Below are 22711 nucleotides of genomic sequence, written 5' to 3'. Positions count from 1 at the left end.
GATCGCTTGTTGATCCATATCGCCAGCGGTCTTCCTCGCCCACGCAGCAGCGCGTTTCCTCGCCCTCGCGCTAACGCTTGCGTTCGCCGCCTCGGACTCGCTCTCATCCACCTGCCCACCCTCACGACCGCTCGCCTGCGCGACTGCTCGCCCGCGTGACCGCTCGCCCGCGCGACCGCTCGCCCGCGTGACCGCTCGACCGTGCAACCGCGCGACCACTCGCCTGCGCACCCACACGCCCACGCGCGAACCAACGGTTTTTCCGTCGTGCGAACCTACAGTGTTTCTTCGCACAAATGTCGGCTTATTTCTTGCAGTATCCATTGATCGTCTATGGGTCATCGCTCGCCGACCACCAGGAATTTCCGTCGCGCGAGCTCCAGGGCGATTGCGACCACGATTCCCAATGGGGTTTTCGCAGCATGACCAGCCTGGCGAGTTCTTCTGGAGCGTATTTCCAGAACACGGCCTCACCCCGTAAACACAGAGCATGGCACTTGCAAGAATAGGAGAAACTTAAGGGAGATCTGAGCAACACTCCTCTTTCCTGAACCTGGGTTAGCCCTTCCCCGTCATTCCCTGGAAGGATTTTTGGCGGGGGGCTTTCCGTTCGAGATTTCTCCATCGGACAAGGGGTGACTGCTTACCTCTTCCTCTGGGAGCTTACCAGGTCTTTCCCTCCTCGGTTACGGCCCGAGGTTTGGTTCAAGGAAGCTACAGGAAGATCAAGGGTACTTTCCCCCTCTCGAGCTCAGGCACCTTGGCCTTTCGTCGTTAAGTATCTAACTTGCGGACAAGCTCGATGTTGTACCATCTGGACGCGCTGACTGAGGGCTTCCTTCGGGTGTCTCATCTGTGGAGGTCGACGACCTCAGACCCCCTTCCATCCTTGAGAAGAGTTTGTTTGTGCCCAAGGACAGAGACGTAGACAGCTGCTGTGCGGAGTAAATCGACTTCCGGTTTCACTCCTCCAAGGCGCTTTCTTCCAGACTCTGCAGGGCTCCAGCGCCCTTTTCTTTCAACCACGTCGGCCTAAGTTATCGGCTACGACAACTGGGACAAGGTGTCCAATTGCAGTTTCCTCCTGTCAGGAACAGATGGCACGGGAGACTCCCCCGGGGGGGCATAGTCCTAAAAGGAGTTCACGAACTCTAGGATTGCAGGTTTTTCGCTGGGAGGATGCTTAAGGTTACTCATCCGAATGACAGCTTCCCGATGCCCATTCCCGCACAATCTCTGTGATTAGCCAAGGATATCGCGCCTGCCGTCTCTGTCAGCGAATTCAGTGTCTCTGAACCTCTATGCCATAGCGTCAGCAGAGTTGCCGGGTTGGGCAGAATGATCCATACCTTAGGCGAAGGTCTTCCTTAGGATCATCGATGGCTTTACCCCCGGCCCCCTCAGTCGATCCTTTCTTGTAAGGAAGGATCTGAGAGGGGATGTCCATAGTCGACCTCTCAGCCCTGATCAAGTTTGTCGAACAAACTTCGGCCAGCGTAGACCAGCAGAATCGATCAGACTGGTAACGAGGCGACAGGACTCCTTAAACCCTGGATCGGAAGGACGGGTACTTTCAGTTTCCATTCCATCCATCTTCCAGGGTGCTCGTCGAATTCAGCCTAGTCTGCAAGTATTCCTGCTTATGATGCAGTGTGGCTATCCCGCCGTGGCATAGCAGGTTTGTTTCCCCAGAGAACTCTCCCTGCCTTCCTCTTGGCCGCTCAGGTGCAGGCTTCCGCCTCCTCTGCTGTTTGGAGGGCTGGTCAACTCCGGTAGGCCCGGGTTTCGACCTTCTTCAGCGCCGGGACAAGCTTCCGAATGCTTACCATGAGTGTGGGCTCTTGGTATTTTGCTTGGAGCCTTCTCTTCCTCTGCCTCAACATCTGGAGTATCTGGCCATGATATTGAGTCAAAAGCCTTACCACGTTGGAAACCCCGCCCAGCGAGGTTAAGCAACGTCGGTACTTGGATGGGTGACCACCTGGGGACGCCAGATTCTGTTACCACATCCTCCGAGCCTTCCTTTCGGTTGACTGTGGCAAGACTGAGGAGAGTCGCAGTACCTGTTCTCAGTCAAGCAGAGCTTTCAGCCCTACCTTGGAACGTTTCCTAGTTCTCCTTTCCTCATTGACCCGTCTATAGTCCGAACGGTCTCCTCAGGATAAGTTCCATGTGGGGCGATCCAAGTTCCGGTGGCTTCAGGCAATGTTTAACCGGACTCCCTGGCCCTATGGGACCAGCGGAACTATTAGACCTGCAATGGGTGTTGACCTATGGAGCCTCTTGATGGTAGTGGATATTCTCGTCCTTTCCCCACATTCTTGATGCGGTTCTCGGACTCGTCAAAGGAAAGGGGGGGGGGGGGGGGGGCATGTTCCGGTCCAGGCCTATGGTCAAGACCTGAAGGATACCTCTCCATCATTCAGGCAGGCTTAGGGGCCTTAGTCTGGCCCCTCTTCAGATCCTACAGCTCCTGCCGAGTCGCCCCGTTGCGCGTTGACTTCATTCTAACCAGCAGGGGACGCATTTTCACACCTTCACATCTTGCATTAGAGATACCGGGATGATTGAGATTCTCTCAATACCACCATCGGCTCTCTCATTCCAGGCAGGGGAATGTTTTCTCTCAGACTATCCGAGCAGAGCCTCGTAGAGAGAGTGTACCTGGGGGTCTTTGACCTTGGGTAACCAGCAAGTGCTGGTCTGGGGGACCTGATCGCGACAGCTTGGAACCTCAAGCTTCCGCTATTCTTCCCCCCAGTCTCAGACCCCGAGACTCTGGCAAGATGCATTCCGGTGATGGTGGGACAACTTCGACGCCTGCGTCTTCCCTCCTTTTTGTCTGTGGACAATGGGTCTCAACAAGACCAGGTTGTCTGTCAACCTTTCAATGGGAGAGCTCCACTGGGACTATGCGCAGAACGGTTTATGGACCCTCTGCTTCCCCTGACGGAACTCCCGGGAGAGCTTCTCCCACGGCGCAGACTACTCAAGCAACCACACTGCGACATCTCTCCCGAACCGGGGCGTCGCTTCGGCTTCATGCCTGGAGACACTACGCTTCCTCCTCAAGAAGAGACAACCCGCTACAGTCGCGGTACGGAGGTCGCGTCATCTGCGATAGTCATCCACAGGGGTCTCCCAGGCAAAGTGAAGAGTCTAAGGTGGTTGGTGCCGTGGGAGATATACCTCTTCCCTTGAGGCCTCTTCTCCAGCAATAACGGTCTTATTGCCTTTCGGCGGGAGGAAACTCCTTTCCGCTCTCGGCAATGAAGCCTTTCGCTCAGCCTTTCCCTGACCTTCACGCTTAAAGGAATAACTTTTTCCTGCCCGCTGGATCTATCCTCGCTCATGCGAAGCTACGATCGTCCCTGCCCTAGTTGGAGGAAGACCTCCAACTTGGAGCATGGCTCGGACTTTTAGTCCTTTAAGAGATCTTCTCAAGACCCTTTTACGACAGGCCTCGGATTGTATTCCGCCTTGGGTCTTCTGCTCACTCTGGCCACGGCCAGTGTGTAAGCAATCTTCTTGGTCTCTTACTACTCCCCCTTTCTAAGGAAGAGGGGAAGGCAACATTCAGGCTCGCTCCTGAGTTGTTGGCTAGACTCAGAATCTGAGGGTCCCGGCCCTTCGGTCCGATTCATTCAAGATTTCGAGTCTCCATTCTGTGTCTGATGTCCCAAGACCTTCTCTTTCTTGCCAGTAAGGAATCGAGAGGTTAGCGCTGGGAACAGCTGCAGTTTGTCCTCAGTTGCAGCCGATTTGGGACCACAAGGAGGACATGGGAGAGTCACCAGTATACCTCTTCAGCCCGGACTCAAGGACATTCATCTCGACCTGTCTCCAGACCCTCCCCCGTCACGTCGCCCTACAGCACGATGTTGGATACATCGCAACGTCTTTCGCCTTTGAGTAATACTACTCTGTGACGCAGGTGCTACAAGCTGGAGTCTGGAAGCGTCTAATGACCTTCGCAGCCCGCTTCCTGCAGGGCGTGACCCACAGGAGTCTCGATACGTTTTCTATCGCTCTGTGGTGGCTACACAACAGCTGGTCTAACCTCAGGCTCCTTTTTGGACAGGTAGCAGAAGGTTGAGGGCATTGTTATCAGGTTTTAGTCTGCATGAACGAAAGAAGTATGTCTGGCCCTTACTTCTTTCTTCATCATCCCCTCTACGGGGAAGCAGCATCCTGGTCTCTGCATAGCTGACCTCGAACCTCTGCAGGTAAACCATGCTTCCTTGTGTTCCGAGTATTGAGTCAATACTGTCGAGTCCCCCATACCCTGACGAGGTGGTATTGGGAACGTCCTAACCCAGAGTTCCTTCTGGAACTCCAGGTCAACTGCCTAGGACGGGTCACACTTCTTCCTTCACACACAAGCTTACGTAGGCCACATGGTTCCTTGCGGAGCAAGGAACTTGTGAGGTGCAGGGACTCCTTTTCTCGAGTGCGACTCACTCGGATTCTGAGTCCCCGGGTAAAGCCAAAGCCAGTATGGCTGGGGACTTTCCACCCTTCCTAAGGGGTAAGTCACCCTTTGTAAATAGCGTGGTTTGTATTCCGGTTACGGAACAAATGACAAATTCGAAGATAATTTGTATTTTTCCTAACCATACAAACCTTAGCTATTTACACACATTTGCCCGCCAGCCCTGTCCCCCAAGACAAGTCCTACCTCTAAGTGAAAGTGAGTATTCACCTGTGTGTGAGGGGGAGGAGGGGTAGCTAGCTACCACTCCCCTACCCCCCCCGCTAACTTGCGCGGGGGTAATACACCCTCGTTAAATTCTAATGGCTCGCCATTTCAGCTACGCTAAAAGGTAACCCTTTGTAAATAGCTAAGGTTTGTATGGTTAGGAAAAATACAAATTATCTTCGAATTTGTCATTTTTCCTAACGTTACAAACCCGTAGCTACTTATATAAATTGGCCTGCCAGCACCACTCCCCCTTGAAGTCCTACCTCCAAGCGAAGTGAGGTTCACAGCCCAGGTCTGTGAGTGAGAGGGGTAGTTACTACCCTTCCCTCCCCCGCTAACCAGTGGGTGGGTGGTTAACCCTCGCTAAAAGTCTAATAGCTCATCTTTCAGCTTTGCCAAAATTAATACCCCTATAAACAGCTACAGGTTTGTATCATTAGGAAAAATACAAATTACTCCAAAATTTGCTTTGGCTTCGACAAAGCGCATAGCCTAAGCAAATTATACAGCCTCTCATAATTGGGGTCTCATTCTGATCATTGAAGATAGGTCTTTTTTATCTTTTGTTCTCTGTCAGTCATGGATTCTAGGTTTTTATTATTTACAGTTTCTTCACTTAGGGAAGTAACTAATGATCTGGATGAGTTACTTTTGTTCTGTAAGGGTACTAAGGAGCTAGCTTAAGAGAAGACTGACTGCCGGACCCAGGTTTCAGAGTCTATTCATAAGAGCTGGTGGGGGAAAAAGTTTCAAGAACACATTCTTCTTTTGGCAGCAGGAGGCTTTCAGTAAAATATTACACGTTACATCCCCCGGCGCATCAGACCAAGCTAAGGTGCGTGCCCATGAGATACAGCAGCTTTTACTACTAGAGCCTTCAAGAAAAATCTCTTGGTGGCACAAGTTTTAAACACGAGTATGATAGTGTCAGACTACTTTTACTGCGCATTTTTTTTTGAGAAATGCGCTTACAAGTCTTTGATTACATTTTCACTAGGACCTGTGATTGCTGCTCAGCTAATCATGTTTTACCCTTGTCTCTTTTACATGACCAAAAGTATCTCGTCTAAGGTGACGGTTGCAGTGTGTCTAGGTCAAAGGTGAGATTGTCTGTCCCCTTTTTCTCTCTTCTTCCCCTTCCTTGGGTACAGTATAATGGTTAGAACCCCATAGAGCTGAATGGAAATTGTTACAGGTAAACAAGTAATGGGTAGCAGAATTTTTATTTCTGTTAATATTCAGAAGTGTTCATTCCACCATCCTTCTTTCAAGGGGGAGAATAGATATGTACTGTATAGGTAAACCCATTGATTTGGATTTGCCTTTCTTAACAGTTTCACGATTCTAAGAGAGAGAGATTTTCTTGTACAACAGCCCAGTTGTCTGGGATGTGAACCTAACAGTACTTTCGACTGGGGTTTGTGAGGTGCCTAGGGTGCTATGCTCCGCACCTTATGAGGTCTGAACATAGCTATCCCAGGATTTTAGCCAACCAGTTAGGTAATAGGGACTCACCCACCTAAGAAGGAGTCTCATGTTAAGGGATGAAGGTTGGTATTCCTGTAGGAGCAAGTCACAAATTTAAAGTGTAATTTGTATTTTTAAATATTAAACTTAGCCGGTGAATATATAAATAGCTGACGTCTCCGACGGTCGACAGATTCCAAAAACTCGCGAGCGATCGCCATGAAGGTTGTCGGGTGTGCCCACCAGCGCCGACTATTGGCCAGATACCGCATATACTTCTCAACCAAATCAGTTCTTCTCTGTCGGTGGTCTAGACAACATTGGTTCCGCTCGCGCTTGACCTCAAGTTTCTACCGATTGGTGAAGTACTTGGTTTTGGTTTTATTGCTTTCGCTGTGTTGGTTTTTTGCTTCAATAAAACTCTTGAAACCCTTTTTTGATTTTTGTTGATGAACTTGGCTTTCCTTTTCTTTGGATTTTCATAATGGCTGACCCTTCTCCTGTTTATCGTAAATGTGCGAAAGACTGTAACAAACGTCTTCCGAAAGCTTCTATCGATCCTCATACTGTTTGTGCTAATTGCCGGGGTAAATCCTGTCAATTAGGAGATCGGTGTGAGGAATGTGTGGTTTTATCGGAATTCGAGTGGTTGGAGTATGAGAAATATACTCGGAAACTTGAAAGAGATAGGGTGAGAAGAAGCTCTTCTAGATCTATAGATTTTTCCTCTTCCCATGCCCCTGAACCTAATCCTTCTCCTGTAGTGGTAGTTTCAGAACCCCCAATTGGCACTCATGAACCTTCAATGCGTGAAATGTTATTGGCTATTCAAGCGTTGGGTGAGAAGGTCGAAACCTTGGCATCGGACAGGAACCAGCTTATGTCTGACGTTAAGCTTTTAAAGGGTCAAAGTAGTAAAGTGGAAAGTGCGACTAATGTGTTTAGTGTTGCGACGGAGGGTTCGTCTGTTCGTGCTTGACGCTTACCTAGTCCGAGACCTCTTTCAAGCTCCCCTGCACCAGGGAGAAGGAATGTCGTAGGACTTAAGGGAGTGAGAGGTGTAAACCAACGTACACACGTTCACTCAAAGGTATCAGACGTTGCTCCTCAAGCACGTCCTTACCATAAGACGGGAGAAACTAAATTCTCCTCGTCTTCCGATGATTTGCCTCATAAGAAACCTTGGCGTAAGGTTTCAAGACCCTTAAAACGCAAGTCAGTCCCTTCAGGACAGGTCCAGCGTCCTGGCTGTAGTCATTGGGACAGCTCTGACCGTATTCAGTCATCGGATGGCTGTTCGCCTGTTAAGCGTAAGCGTGACGCTGAGTCCGAGGGTCTCGTTCGGTGCGATGACTTGCATGCACAGACGTTGCCGACGTCACGGCCCGTTTCGACTCCCGTTGACCCTAAGTGGAGTGTCTTACGAGACATGCAGTTGAAACTTTCATCCTTAATGGAAGTTTATGAGCATGACCAGGTTCGTAAAGATCCTTTGCTTGCGGTTCGCCAGTCCGGCAAGCGTGACTCAGGTCTTCAACCGCCTAAGCGAGATTTGTCTCGTCATTTTGACGTTAGCGCTAATGTTATCGGTGCTGTTAGACGTGACTCTGATCGTGTTCCTCGTCAGTCACGTCAGTTACGTGATGTTGAACGTCATTTTCCGCAGTCTCAGGGTGACGTTTAGCAGCAGTCACCGCAGTCTCGACGTGACGTTCATCGGCCGACCTGTTGTCCCGATGTGACGTTGAACGTCAGTCGCCGCGGTCGGGTGTTGTTTTTCAACCTCAAGACCTGCAGTCTGTGCAGTCCTGACGTGATGTCGAACGTCAGTCGCCACAGTCTGTTGTTGTTTTTCAGCCTCAAGACTTTCAGTGTTTGCAGTCTCGACGTGACGTCGTTACCTCTGCTTTTGCTGCGGCTCCTTCGCACAATGATATAGCCTGTCAATCGTTGCCTCCTCGGCATGCTTCTCCGTGTCGCGGGACTTTGCCTTTGTCGGATGATGTTCCTTCGGATGAGGAAGTTGTTGATCCCCTTCCTGCTGATGTTCCTTTGGGGACTCGTCGGATGGAGAGGAGCCTAGGGTTGCTCAGCGATCCCTTGACTTTAAAAAGATAATGCTTATCTTTAAGGATCTGTTTCCCGATTATTTTGTTTCTGCTGCTCCTCGTTCACCTCCTTCTGAATTCATGCTGGGCGTGACTTCTTCGACTCCGTCGTTCACGAAGTTGGTGCTCTCTCGCTCTTCTAAGAGAGCTTTGCGTTTGTTGGGAGACTGGTTAATGTCCAGGAGGAATTTAGGGAAGTCCTCTTTTGCCTTTCCCCCTTTCAAATTGGCTTCTCGTGCGAGCGTCTGGTATGACACTGGAGAAGTTCTCGGCTTGGGGGTGCCTGCCTCTGCCCAGGGAGACTTCTCAAGCCTTGTAGACTCTCCTCGGCGTCTGGCCATGAGACGCTCGAAGGTTTGCTGGTCCTCTACAGATCTGGATCATCTCCTTAAAGGAATTTTCCGTGCCTTCGAGGTTTTCAATTTTTTGGATTGGTCCCTGGGAGCCTTGAGTAGGAAAGTCTTGTCAGCGGACAGGGAGGTCTCTATTCAGATAATGTCTTGCATGGACAAGGCAATAAGGGATGGCTCTAATGAACTAGCTGCTACGTTCACAGCAGGGGTTCTTAAGAAGAGAGAGACTCTGTGTTCTTTTCTTTCTGCAGGGGTCACTCCTTGTCAGAGGTCAGAACTTCTCTTTGCGCCCTTGTCTTCTGCTTTGTTCCCTCAACAGCTTATTAGAGATATCGCGGCGTCTCTTGTACAGAAGGACACTCATGATTTAATGGTCACGTCTGCTCGTAAGGCTTTACCTTCGTCTTCTCATGTCAGCAGACCTAAGTTTGACACGCCAGTGGCAATGTTTATCCCGCCTTTTCGTGGCAGAGCTCCCAGTAGGGGAGGCTCTCGTGCCGATAGCAAGCGAGGCAAGAAGAGAGGATCTAAATCCTCACGTGGCAGAGTCTGACTGCCCACGTCCTCAGACAGCAGTAGGTGCCAGATTGACCAACTTCTGGCAGGCCTGGGAGAAGAGGGGTGCAGACCGGGAGTCTGTTTTGTTGCTGAAGGAGGGTTACAAAATTCCTTTAGTACGAAGACCTCCTCTGGTGAAAGTTCCGATAGACCTCTCTCCCAGGTATCGAGAGGAGACAAAGAGACAGGCGTTACATCTTCAGGTGTGTCTGTTGTTAGAAAAGGGGGCGGTGGTGAAAGTCTCGGACCTTCAATCCCCAGGTTTTTACAACCGTCTCTTCCTGGTTCCGAAGAACACAGGAGGTTGGAGGCTAGTGCTGGATGTAAGTGCTCTCAACGTGTTTGTTGTAAAAACAAATCCGTTTTGGCAGCAGTCAGAGAGGGCGACTGGATGGTCTCTCTCGACTTGCAGGATGCGTACTTCCACATTCCGATACATCCAAATTCTCAACATTATCTGAGGTTTGTGTACAGGAAGGTGGTGTATCAATTCCGAGCACTGTGCTTCAGCCTCAGCCCTGCTCCTCTTGTTTTTACGAGGCTCATGCGGAATGTAGCGAAGTTCCTACGTTTATCGGGGATCAGAGGCTCCCTGCATTTGGACGACTGGTTACTCAGAGCGTCGTCCCGTCATCACTGTCTGCAGGACCTACAGTGGACTTTGGATCTTGCGAAAGAGTTAGGCCTCTTGGTGAACATGGAGAAGTCGCAACTGACTCCATCCCAGACCATTCTCTATTTGGGGATGGAGATACAGAGTCGAGTTTTTCGGGCTTTTCCGTCTGCCAACAGGATTGAGCAGGCTTTGCTCAAAGTCCGTCTCGTGCAAGAGAAAAACCGTTGCTCTGTGAGAGATTGGATGAGCCTCCTGGGGACTCTTTCGTCTCTGGAACAGTTTATCTCTCTAGGGAGACTCAGCCTGCGCCCTCTCCAGTTCCACCTAGACATCCATTGGAACAAGGAGAAGACTTTAGAGACGGTCTCGATTCCAATCTCCGATCCAGTCAAGACTTGTCTAGCTTGGTGGGACAGCAATATAAGACTTCGGGAAGGTCTTTCTCTGGCAGTCAAGAACCCAAACCATGTGTTGTTTTCAGACGCTTCGGATTTGGGTTGGGGGGCGACTCTGGACAATCTGGAATGCTCGGGTCTTTGGTCCGCAGACCAGAGGAGTCTTCACATAAACTGCAAAGAGTTGTTAGCAGTCCATCTAGCGCTAAGGAGTTTCGAGAGTCTGATTCGAAACAAGGTGGTGGAGGTGAATGCAGACAATACCACGGCCTTGGCTTACATCTCGAAGCAAGGAGGCACTCACTCCCACTCTCTTTTCGTCATCGCAAGGGACCTTCTCATTTGGTCAAAAGATCGAAACATCTCTCTTTTGACGAGGTTCGTCCAAGGGGAGTTGAATGTCTTGGCGGACTGTCTCGGTCGAAGAGGTCAGGTGATTCCTACGGAGTGGACGCTCCACAAGGATGTGTGCGAGAGACTTTGGATGACTTGGGGTCAACCCACCATCGATCTCTTTGCGACCTCGTTGACAAAAAGGCTCCCGACCTATTGCTCTCCGGTCCCAGATCCAGAGGCGGCCCACATAGACGCTTTTCTTCTGGACTGGTCTCACCTGGACGTTTATGCCTTTCCACCTTTTAAGATCCTAAACAAGGTGCTGCAGAAGTTCGCCTCTCATGAAGGGACCAGGTTGACGTTGGTTGCTCCCCTCTGGCCCGCGAGAGAGTGGTTCACAGAGGTACTTCTATGGCTGGTAGACGTTCCAAGAAGTCTGCCGTTGCGGATGGATCTCTTGCGACAGCCTCACGTAAAGAGATTTCATCAAAGCCTCCCCGCGCTTCGTCTAACTGCCTTCAGACTATCGAAAGACTCTCTAGAGCTCGAGGGTTTTCGAAGGAGGCAGCTAGAGCGATCGCGAGGGCTAGAAGATCCTCTACCATCAGGATCTATCAGTCGAAATGGGAGGTATTTAGAGACTGGTGCAAGTCCTCCTCTATTTCCTCTTCCAGTGCCTCTGTAGCGCAGATTGCGGATTTTCTGCTTTATCTGAGAAACGGTCGCTCTCTCTCTGCATCCACCATTAAAGGCTACAGAAGCATGTTAGCTTCTGTTCTCAGGCATAGAGGTTTGGATCTTTTTAATAATAAAGATCTTCAAGACCTGCATAAGTCTTTCGAGACTTCCAAGGAGCGTCATATTTCGACTCCTGCTTGGAACTTGGACGTGGTCCTACAGTTCCTTATGTCAGACAGGTTTGAACCGTTAAATTCAGCCTCCCTGAAGGATCTTATCCTCAAGACACTTTTTTTGGTGAGCTTGGCTTCGGCGAAAAGGGTTAGTGAGATACATGCTTTTAGCAAGAACATCGGCTTCTCCGCTAATAAAGCAGTATGTTCTCTTCAACTTGGTTTTTTGGCCAAGAATGAACTTCCGTCTCGTCCTTGGCCTAAATCATTTGAAATCCCCAGTCTTTTTGAGATTGTGGGGAATGAAGTTGAAAGAGTGCTGTGCCCCGTTAGAGCTCTTAAATTTTATTTATCCAGAACTAAACCGCTACGAGGTTGTTCAGAGGATTTATGGGGCTCCGTTAAAAAGCCCTCTTTGCCCACGTCTAAGAATGCGTTGTCTTATTTTATTAGACTTTTGATTCGGGAGGCACACACTCATTTAAGTGAGAAGGATCGTAATTTACTTAAAGTCAAGGCTCATGAAGTTAGAGCGATAGCAACTTCGGTAGCGTTTAAGCAAAATAGATCCCTTAAAAGTATTATGGACGCGACCTTTTGGAGAAGCAAGTCGGTGTTCGCTTCATATTACTTGAAAGATGTCCAGACTCTTTATGAGGACTGCTACACATTGGGACCATTCGTAGCAGCGAGTGCAGTAGTGGGTGAAGGCTCTACCACTACATTCCCTTGATCCCAATATCCTTTTAATCTACTCTTGAAATTTTTAATCTTGTTTTGGGTTGTACGGGAGACTAAGAAGTCTTTCGCAATCTTTTTGATTTGGCGGGTGGTCAAAATATTGTTTCTTGAGAGCGCCCAGATTAAGGGTATTGATGAGGTCCTGTTATAGGGGTGTTCACCCTGGATATAGCAGCTCCTGGGAGTCTTTCAGCATCCTAAGAGGATCGCTGGGCTTCGTGAGGATAGCGGACTAATGAGGCAGAGTAATCATCAGAGTCAGCTTCCTTACCAGGTACCTATACTTAAGTTTGTTTTTTGAATATTTGTCAAAAACTCTTGAGCATATATGCCTTTATTGTTTTAATACTGGTCTCTACCCACCACCATGGGTGTGAATCAGCTATTTATATATTCACCGGCTAAGTTTAATATTTAAAAATGATATTTTCAATTTAAAATAAATTTTTGAATATACTTACCTGGTAAATATATAATATTAAAGGCCCTCCCTTCCTCCCCGATAGAGACCCTGCGGACTGAGAAGAACTGGTTTGGTTGAGAAGTATAAGCGGTATCTGGCCGATAGTCGGCGCTGGTGGGCACACCCGACAACCTTCATGGCGATCGCTCGCGAGTTTTTGGAATCTGTCGAATGTCGGAGACGTCAGCTATTTATATATTCACCGGGTAAGTATATTCATAAATTTATTTTAAATTGAAAATTTCATTTTTCCTTGATATACAAACCAGAGTACTTTAACTTAACTTCCTGCCTTCACCTTTCCCCTAAAGTTTCAGATGTTAACAAAGTGACTGTTCAATGTACCGGCTGAAGGGATAGAGCTTTCTTACCTCCAGCCACTAGTTACCGGCTATAAAAGCATGGAATGCAGAGGTTACTACCCTCGCGCGAGCACCTTGTGGGTGTCGTGTATACAGCAGGGGCGTGTACACGGAGTACTTACCTCGAACTACTTTCTTAGGAGTATCTGGGATTCTCTTCCCAACCGACCAGAATTTTGTGTAGTTTCCCCTATCTCCGTTTTCTATAGTGGGTCCCTCTGTAGCAGATGAATACGTGCCCTGAGGCGACCCGGGTCAGCGAGAGCGCGTGGCCAGGTCTTGGTCAACAGTAAGTTTCTGGTCACGGCGTGATTATCATCTCGCCGCTCTCTCATCCCATGCAACCCTTTGTGTCCCCAATCCTTTGTGTCCCCACGCAGTTCCCATGTGTTTAGCGATGTTACAGTAATTACAGTAATTCTTATACTAAAGGACTCAAGTGTGTACGTAGTTAAGAACAATGCAATTTACTTTGAAAATTGGGATATTTTCATGTTTAGGAATCGTAACTTATTTATGTTTAGTGTTTGGCAGAATTCAAAGCCCTTAGCACTAGCATTGAATGAATACGTTAAAAGATTATTTGTAAAACTTATTATGGACAATATTTTATACTGTACTGTATTACTATTCCTCAACTTGTTATACTTTAACAATGAAGTACTGTATTAATGAATGATTTTCTCTCCTTTGCATGCAGATCATACGAGTCCAGTCTTCAGAAGGTACGAAGCGTGTGGAGTTGAAGCCAACAGACTCCACCAAGCTTTTGTATGAAAAGATACAACAAGTTTTTGATCTCTCAGGTTTTAACTTTGCCGTGTATGGGACCCGAGACAAAAAGAATGAGATTGTATCATCACCAAGAAAAACTCTTAAGGGATATAAATTAAATCATGGGGACATGCTGTATCTGCATGGTGTTGATGGCCCATTACGTCATAATGACGATGGAGGTAACGTATAAATCTTTGTTTTGAAGTGTTTGGGTGTTTGAGAGTTGTATAAATTAAGTCAGGTAAGATCTCAGTTTATATTATATTTAAAGATAAGGGGTAGCAGGACATTTGTGTTAATCATGTATACTGTATTCTTTTGTTATTATTATTATTACTTGCTAAGCTGCAAGCCCAGTTGGAAAAGCCGGATGCTTTAAACCCAGGGGCTCCAAGTGAGGAAAGGAAACAAGGAAAGATAAAATATTTTAAGAGGAGTAACAATATTAAAATAAACATTTCATATATAAAATATAAAACTTTTAACAAAACAAGAGTAAGTGATGTAAGATAGAAGTGTGCCTGAGTAGACCCTCAAGGAAGAGAACTCTAACCCAAGACAATGGTGCAGAGGCTATGGCACTACCCAAGACTAGAGAACAATGGTTTGATTTTGGAGTCTCCTCCTAGAATAGCTGCTTACCATAGCTGAATAGTCTCTCCTACCCTTACCAAGAGAAAAGTAGCCACTGAACAATTACAGTGCAGTAACCCCTTGGGTGAAAAAGAATTGTTTGGTAATCCTAGTGTTGTCAGTTGTATGAAGACAGGAGAATATGTAAAGAATAGGTCAGACTATTCAGTGTGTGTGTGTCTAGGCAAAGGGAAAATAAGCTGTAATGAGAGAAAGGGATCCAATGTACTGTCTGGCCAGTCAAAAGACATCATAACACTCTAGCTATAGTATCTCAAGGGGTGGCTGGTGCCCTGGCCAACCTACTACCTAGCACTTGTTTAAGCATATGTACTGTATTAGGGGTTTGTTCCGTAACCGAAATACAAACCACGCTATTTAAATAGGGTATTACTTTCGTCGTAGCTGAAGTGACGAGCCATTAGAATTTTAACGAGGGTTTACTACCCCCTCGCTAGTTAGCAAGGGGGTAGGGGAGGGGTAGCTAGCTACCCCTCCCCCCTCACACACCGGTGAACTAGCCCACTTTGCTTTTGGCTCGGGTGATGAGCAGACGTGTCTGCTCCCACCCTCGCTTTGACAGCCATTAATGCTTTTTGTCTTTTACTTACTTTTTCTTATCCTTAATATATACAGTATGTAAACATTCTTTATGTTTATGTATATATTTGTGTATAGGAATATAGTAAATTTCCTTTTCAGTGTTTGTGCTGTGTGTGTAGTGTACGACATCGTCTCCGGCGTAGTGCCAGGCCACCACGGTTTCACGTCATGGGGTGCGGCCTCTCCCTTGGTCCTTCGGTCGTTCCTTCGGCTTCCGATATTCGGCCGCCTTAGGGAATCGTCATCGCTGGACTTTCTTCATTCATCTGTTTCTTCGCTGTTCCTTCTTTCCTACGGGGAACTTGGATTCTCAGCGAAGGGAATGTGGGAGTTTAGATTGACTATGGTCTCTCTCTACTCGAGGTCGTTCACCTTTTACTACTACTACGTACTATTACGGAAGCTTCTTTCCCGTGCTGGTTGGGTTGCTTTTCCGTTTATTTGTCTCAATAATTTTTGATGAAATCTAATTGTATTTTTTTATCTTGTCATCTTTCTTGGAGAACACTTCCCTTCGGGGGTCAGTGGTTCTTACTATTTGTGAACATTCTTAGATGAATTACATAATTATAATTCTGTTATAATTCTGATTTTGTTACAGTTCTCCGCCTTCCCCCTTCTCCCGTGTATGTCAGTGGGGGAGGAGGGCGCATACTCAATATGTAATTCTTATGTTTTCTATTCCCTCGGGTTTTCTCTTCGGAGTTCCTCCCGGGGGAATTTCTGTTAACTAATTATTTATTTTATTTTCCCAGTTAACGATGCAGTTTTTCTTTGTTTGCCTAAAGTGTGCCAACGAAGCAGAGCTGTCCTGTTTGTGCCTAGGGAGTCTGCTGTTGCTGCCGTCTCTCTAGGACATCGTCATGGGCGTGATCCCTTCTCATAGAAGTTCTCCCGTGACAACTGTCAGCTCTTTAGTTCATCTTAAAACGCTAAGTAACTTCCCTTCCGAGGGAGGTTCCCTTCCCAGGTGTGAGTTTTATCCCCTGCAGAGGGGAAACTTCTCATACCTTAATAATTCCTGGATGGGTTTTCCTGGTCCTCAGGCGGTTATGCTCTTGGTGCTGAGCGACCGCACTTGTAACCATGCTCAAGGAGCTGAGCGGTTGCAAGGCCGGTCGCATGGAAACTTCAGGTGGCTATGCTCTTGGGGGTGAGCGGTCGCATCTGCAGCTATGCTCAAAGGGCTCAGCAGCAGCAGGATCAGTCTTGTGACCTCTCTCGTTCGCGAGGGAGGCTACTCTTAAGGACTCCTCTTCGGAGGATTGCTCCTTATAGGTCAGCTTGCTTTTCCAACGGCCCTAAGGGGCGCCATCACCAGTGTCTTCAAGTCTCCTCTACGAAGAAGTGTTCACCTCTCTCGTTCGCGAGAGAGGCCACTCATAGAGACTCCTCTTCGGAGGATTGTTCCTGTTTAGACCAGCTTGCTGTTTGGAACCTCTCCGCAGAATTGTTCGCCATCTCCTAGACCTGCTGACCTGCCATCTCTGTTCCTGGCTGCTGACGCTGTGGGCGCCCACGCACCCTGTTATCCTTCGGGGCAAAAGGGGCGCAATTGCGGGCAAGCGCTCGCCTACTGTTCCTGAGATTTCCATCCAGAGAAATCCTGTTCCAGGTACTATTCCTGGGTTAGCGCACAGGCGCTCAACAGTACTTCAGCCTGCGAGTGTCTCCTAGTCTTTTCTTCGAAGGGCACTTCTCCCGTTTGCGGGAGAGGTCTCTCATACGATCTTCTTACGCCAACGATCTTCGTACGCGCGCATGCGCCGACGACCTTCTTTCGCGAGCAAGCGCTGACGATCTTCTTACGCGCGCAAGCGCTGACGATCTTCTTATGCGCGCAAGCACCGATGATCTTCCTACGCGCGCAAGCGCCAACGATCTTCTTTCGCGAGCGAGCGCTGACGATCTTCTTGCATGCGCAAGCGCCGACGATCTTCGAGCGCCGTCGATTTTCTCACGCACGCAAGCGCCGACGATCTTCTTGGCAGACGATATTTCTTTGGCGCGCTAGCGCTGACGATCTTTCTACGCACGTAAGCTCCGACGATCGTTTGCGCGCAGGCTCCGATGGTTCCCCGTGCCTACGATGTTCTTACGCGCGCAAGCGCCGACGATCTTCTTACGCGTGCAAGCGCCGACGATCTTCTTACGCGCGCAAACGCCAACGATCATCTTGTGCGCACAAGTGCCGACGATCTTTAAGCATCGTCTATCTTTAAGCGCTGTCGATCTTCTTTCGCGCTAAAGCACCGACGATCTTCAAGCGCCAACAATCTCGTATGCGCACGCATTCTCAATGGCTCTTCATTTTGTTCCTGTACGTCAATCTGATTCCTGCACACCCTATGAAGTCTCGCGCGCCCGCGAGCGCGAGTGTTTTCAACGGTCTCTCGGGCGCGACCACTGGGTTTTTCCCATCGCGCGAGCGCCAGCGCGCTCTCTCTACCGCACCAATGGGAGAAACCCCACCTCGAGCAGTTGAATCGTCCCGTGTTGGGGTGAGAAGAGCCCTCAGACTTCATTGTTGGAGTCCTGTATCACTCCTAGGAGGGAACCGAAGGACTCTTAAGAGTCCCCCCAAGTAGAGCCTTTGGGGATGGGGGACTTTGCTGCCAGCTCTCCAGGGGGAGAGCAGCAAGAGTCAGAGCATGCCTGCTGGCAGGTCTTGACTCTGATGAGGCATCTCAACGGGTTCAAGGACCCTGAGGTTCCTCCTCGTGAGGGCAAGGACACAGTCCTGGACCAAGTCTTTGACACTCAGAAACCCGCTAAGGCCAGTGCGGCTTTGCCCTGGTCCCAAGGGGCGAAGAGTGCCAGGGATAAGGTTGAGGGCCAGCTCTCCAAGCTCGCCTCCTCCAGCCGTTCCACTGCTGGCAACAAGCTCCGCCCACCTCCACCAGAGGAGGTATTTTGAGATCATGGAGAAGACTGGCTTAGCTCTTCCATTGCACTCTATGGAAGAGCTTACCAAGGGAATCTCTCTCGAGAGACTATTTATCCGGCAAGTGACTTTCTCGGCGACAGAGATCCTAAGCCAGGAGAAGGTCGCGAAGTGTGCCATCCAGGCTACTTTGTGGCTGGACGTCTGGTTGGGGTCTCTTGGCATCCTGTTGCGATCCGAGGATCTGTCCAAAGAAAGCACCAGGAAGGCACTGGAGACCTTCCTCCTTTCGGGCTCCCGCACTATTGAGTTTCTGGCACGCCAAGCCTTGAACTTGTGGGCCAATTCGATCTTGAAGGACGTGATGCGGTGGCAGAAAGGTTCCTTTCAAAGGTCCCGGCCTTCGAAGTCTGCAAGCTCAGACACACTTCCCTTATGGGAAAGAGTGTGTTTGAGACCAAAGATGTGGAACAGGCAGCTGAGAGGTGGAGGAAATCCAATCAGGACTCTCTCCTCCAAAGGGCTCTCACAACGAAGCCCTACAAACCTCCAGTACCTCAACAACCTCACCCGTCCAAGACGACGAAATTGGCAGTGGCAGCAAAAACGACGGTGTCCAAACAGCAGCCCTTTCCTGTCAAAGACAAGAAGGGCAAAAAGTAATCCAGGGGAGGCAAGAATCCTAGAGGCAGTGGCCGAGGACGCAAACGCTAGGATTGGCAATTCCCCTGCATGTCCACCAGTGGGGCGATGCCTACAAAGTTGCGCATTCAGGTGGCAGCAACTCTGGGCCGATTCCTGGACAATTTCTGTAATCAGTCAGGAATATCGCGTCCCGTTCACAACATCTCTACCTCCCCTGACAGCGAATCCAGTGTCGTTGAGCTCCTATGCCATGGGATCGGCAAAGGGGCTAGCCCTACGGGCAGAAGTCGAGACCATGCTAAAGAATGATGCTCTCCAAGAGGTCGTCGACGGTTCCCCAAGGCTTCTTCAGTCGACTCTTTCTTGTTAAGAAGGCGTCTGGAGGCTGGAGACCAGTCATCGACCTCTCAGCTCTGAACAGGTTTGTCAAACAAACTCCGCTCATCATAGAGACAGCAGACACGGTCAAACTTGCAGTAAGACCGCAAGACTTCATGTGTACACTGGATTTGAAGGACGCGTACTTCCAGATCCCAATCCATCCATCTTCAAGGAAGTACTTAAGATTCAGCCTAGACAACATGATCTACCAGTTCAAGGTGCTGTGTTTCAGTCTCTCCACAGCACCTCAAGTATTCACCAGAGTGTTCACCCTGATTTCTTCGTGGGCACACAGGATCGGCATCTGTCTTCTCCGCTATCTGGACGACTGGCTGATCCTGGCAAACTCGGAGTCGACCCTTCTTCGACACCGGGACAAGCTTCTGGGACTTTGCCAAGATCTAGGGATCATGGTAAATCTCGAGAAGTCTTCTCTGCTTCCATCTCAATGACTGGTATATCTAGGCATGATCTTGGACACCAATCTCCACAAAGCCTTTCCATCAGACGACAGGATAGCAAGGCTGAGGAGGGTCGCAGATCCTTTCCTCAGACAAGAAGAACTCCCAGCCCAATCGTGGTTACGTCTTCTCGGTCACCTTTCCTCCCTGGCCCGTCTAGTTCCAAATGGGCGCCTCAGGATGAGATCCCTGCAATGGCAGCCCAAGTCCCGGTGGAATCAAGGTCACGATTCCCCTGACATTTTGGTCCCTATGGGTCCTGCGGAACGGACGGACCTTCAGTGGTGGGTGACAGACGAAAACCTCCGAAAAGGAGTGGATCTTCTTGTCCTCCCCCCGGATTTGATGCTGTTCTCGGACACCTCAAAAGGAGGGGGGGGTCCACGTTCTGAACCACAGGATCTCAGGCCTATGGTCAGAATCAGAAAAGTGCCTCCACATAAACCTGCTAGAGATAAAGGCCGTATACCTAGCACTTTCAACAGTTCCAATGGTACCTGGCGGGTCACTCCATGGTGGTGATGAGCGACAACACCACGGTAGTGGCTTACATCAACAAGCAGGGAGGTACCTTTTCACAACAGCTATCACATCTTGCAGTAAAGATACTGAGATGGACCAAAGTCCACTCGTTTCCACTAATGGCTCGCTTCATTTCGGGCAGAAGGAATGTACTCGCCCCGACAGTCTTGAGCAGGGCATCCCAGATAGTGAGTACTGAGTGGTCTTTGGATCCTCTAGTAGCCATCAAAGTCCTGACTTTGTGGGGTTCCCTGACGGTGGATCTGTTGCGACAGCCTTGAATTTCAAGCTTCCGCTGTACTGCTCCCCAGTCCCGGACCCCAAGGCACTCGGGCAAAATGCCTTCCAACAACGGTGGGACACCATCGACGTTTACGCCTTTCCCCCGTTCTGTCTGATGAGAAGGGTGCTCAATAAGACCAGAATAATTGTCGACCGGTCAATGACCCTAGTAGCTTCGCTATGGCATCATTCGCTATGGCATCATGCAGAGTGGTTCCTGGACCTTCTGCAGCTCCTGACGGAACTCCCGAGAGAATTCCCTCCTCGACACGAGCTACTCAAGCAACCACACTCCAACATCTCCCACAAAGCCGTAGCATTGCTGCGGCTTCACGCCTGGATACTATCCAACATTTCACAGAGAGAGACTTTTTGCAACAAGTTGCAGACAGGATGTCTCGACACCTGCGAAAGTCATCCGCAGGAGTCTACCAGGCGAAATGGAGAGCCTTCTGTGGTTGGTGTCGTGGAAGGGGTATCTCTCCACTCGATGCCACTATTCCAGCAATAGCGGAGTTTCTCGTGTATTTGCGGGAAGAGATGCGCCTTTCAGTCTCGGCAGTGAAAGGATATCGCTCAGCCCTAAGTCTTGCCTTCAGGCTAAAAGGAATGGACATTTCCTCCTCCCTGGAACTTTCTCTACTCATACAAAGTTATGAACTTACGTGCCCTCAGTCGGAAGTGAGACCTCCTCCATGGAGCGTGGTTTGAGTCCTCAGGTCTCTTAAGAGACCTCCGTTCGAACCATTACGCCAGGCTTCTGATCGTCACCTGACTTAGAAGACGGTGTTCCTACTATCTTTGGCCTCGGCCAAGCGAGTCAGCGAACTTCATGGTCTCGTATGAGGTCGTCCATTCAAGGGGATGGGTAGAGGTAACGTTCAAGTTCGTCCCCGAGTTTGTGGCTAAGACTCAAAATCCAGGAGTGCCGGACCCCCAGTTCGACTCCTTCTGGTTTTCGAGTCTTTGTTCTGTAACAGATGACCCAAACCATCTCCTACTGTGCCCAGTAAGGAGTCTGAGGCTCTATCTTAAGAGAACAGCTGCAATTCGTCCTCGAGTGCAAGTATCGTTTGTGAGCACAGGAAGGACGAAGAGGACGATCACTAAGAATACTATCTCAGCATGGATTTGCAGGGTCATCCACCATTCCCCGAATCCAGACCCTCCTCCATCACGTCGCCCTAGAGCACATGAAGTCAGAGGCATTGCTTCGTCGCTGGCATTCAAGAGAAACTTCTCAGTGACGCAGGTTCTACAAGCAGGGGTTTGGAAGCGTCAAACGACCTTCACAGCCCACTACCTGCAGGACGTGACCCACAGGAGGCTCGATACTTTCTCTATCGACCCTGTGGTGGCTGCACAACTGCTGGTTTAAACCTCGGGCTCCTTAATGGACAAGCAGCAGAAGGTTGAGGGCATTGTTACCCGGTTTTAGTCTGCATGAATGAAAAGATATGCCTGGCCCTTATTCTTTTCTTCATCCTCCCCACTCTTGGGGAAAGCAGCATCCTGGGTTCTCTGCACAGCTGACCTCAAACCACTGCAGGTAAACCATGCTTCCTTGTGTTCCTAGTATTAAGATAATACGGTCACGTCCCCCATACCCTTACGAGGTGGTATTGGGAACGTCCTAACCTAGAATTCCATCTAATGGACTCCAGGTCAACTTCCTAGGACGAGTCACACTTCATTTCTTCACACACACGCTTACGTAGGCCGCGTTCCTTGCAGAGCAAGGTACTTGCGAGGTGCAGTGACTCCTTATCTCGAGTTCTACACACTCAGATACTTAGTCCCCGGGCAAAAGCCAAAAGCCAGTAACGGCTGGGACTTACCACCCTTTCTAAGGGTTAAGTCACCCTATTTAAATAGCGTGGTTTGTATTTCGGTTACGGAACTACAGTAATGACAAATTCGTAGATAATTTGTATTTTTCCTAACCATACAAACCTTAGCTATTTAATCAAACTTGCCCGCCAGCCCTGTCCCCTGGGAAGTCCTACCTCTAAGCAAAGTGAACTAGTTCACCGGTGTGTGAGGGTGGATGGGTAGCTAGCTACCCCTCCCCTACCCCCTTGCTAACTAGCGAGGGGGTAGTAAACCCTCGTTGAAATTCTACGCTGAAAGTAATACCCTATTTAAATAGCTAAGGTTTGTATGGTTAGGAAAAATACAAATTATCTACGAATTTGTCATTTTTCATTCAAGTTTTACTTGTGCTTAATAATTCTTGATATTTCAACTGGAACATATTCATTGTATATGAATTACTGTACAAAAGGTATGATAATTGAGTAGAAATTGTAAGAAATTAAGAAAAAATGTTATACTGTTTACAATACAGTACTGTAATAGTTACTGTACTTCATTATAATGGTTGCCATGATGGGAGAGAAGTTTATGATTTTCTGATAATAAACAGGACAGCAAGAAGACTGAATCTTCTCTCATCTTGAGTTTAAGGCTTTTTAATTCAGGAAAATTTTAGAATTGTTCCTACTTGAATACAAAGCCCAGTCTTTTAATAGGAGTATGTTCTAGGCTGGAGGTGGCTGTTGAAACTTTTAA

At 48.8% G+C, this 22711-nt stretch overlaps 1 protein-coding gene across 1 annotated transcript in view; it reads left to right on the top strand.

Annotated features, from left to right (window-relative positions):
• The window catches only part of Npl4 (nuclear protein localization 4), a 138196-nt gene that overhangs the window by 26522 nt on the left and 88963 nt on the right, over positions 1 to 22711 (top strand). The window contains exon 2 of the mRNA XM_068376870.1: positions 13653 to 13908. Coding sequence (XP_068232971.1) covers positions 13653 to 13908 — 256 coding nt within the window. The remainder of the gene's footprint in view (positions 1 to 13652; positions 13909 to 22711) is intronic.

This window comes from Palaemon carinicauda, chromosome 7 (genome assembly GCF_036898095.1).
Source record: "Palaemon carinicauda isolate YSFRI2023 chromosome 7, ASM3689809v2, whole genome shotgun sequence".
NCBI classification, from domain to species: Eukaryota; Metazoa; Arthropoda; class Malacostraca; order Decapoda; family Palaemonidae; genus Palaemon; species Palaemon carinicauda.
Note: the sequence above shows the minus strand (reverse complement) of the source record. Positions and strands in the feature narration are given on the sequence as shown.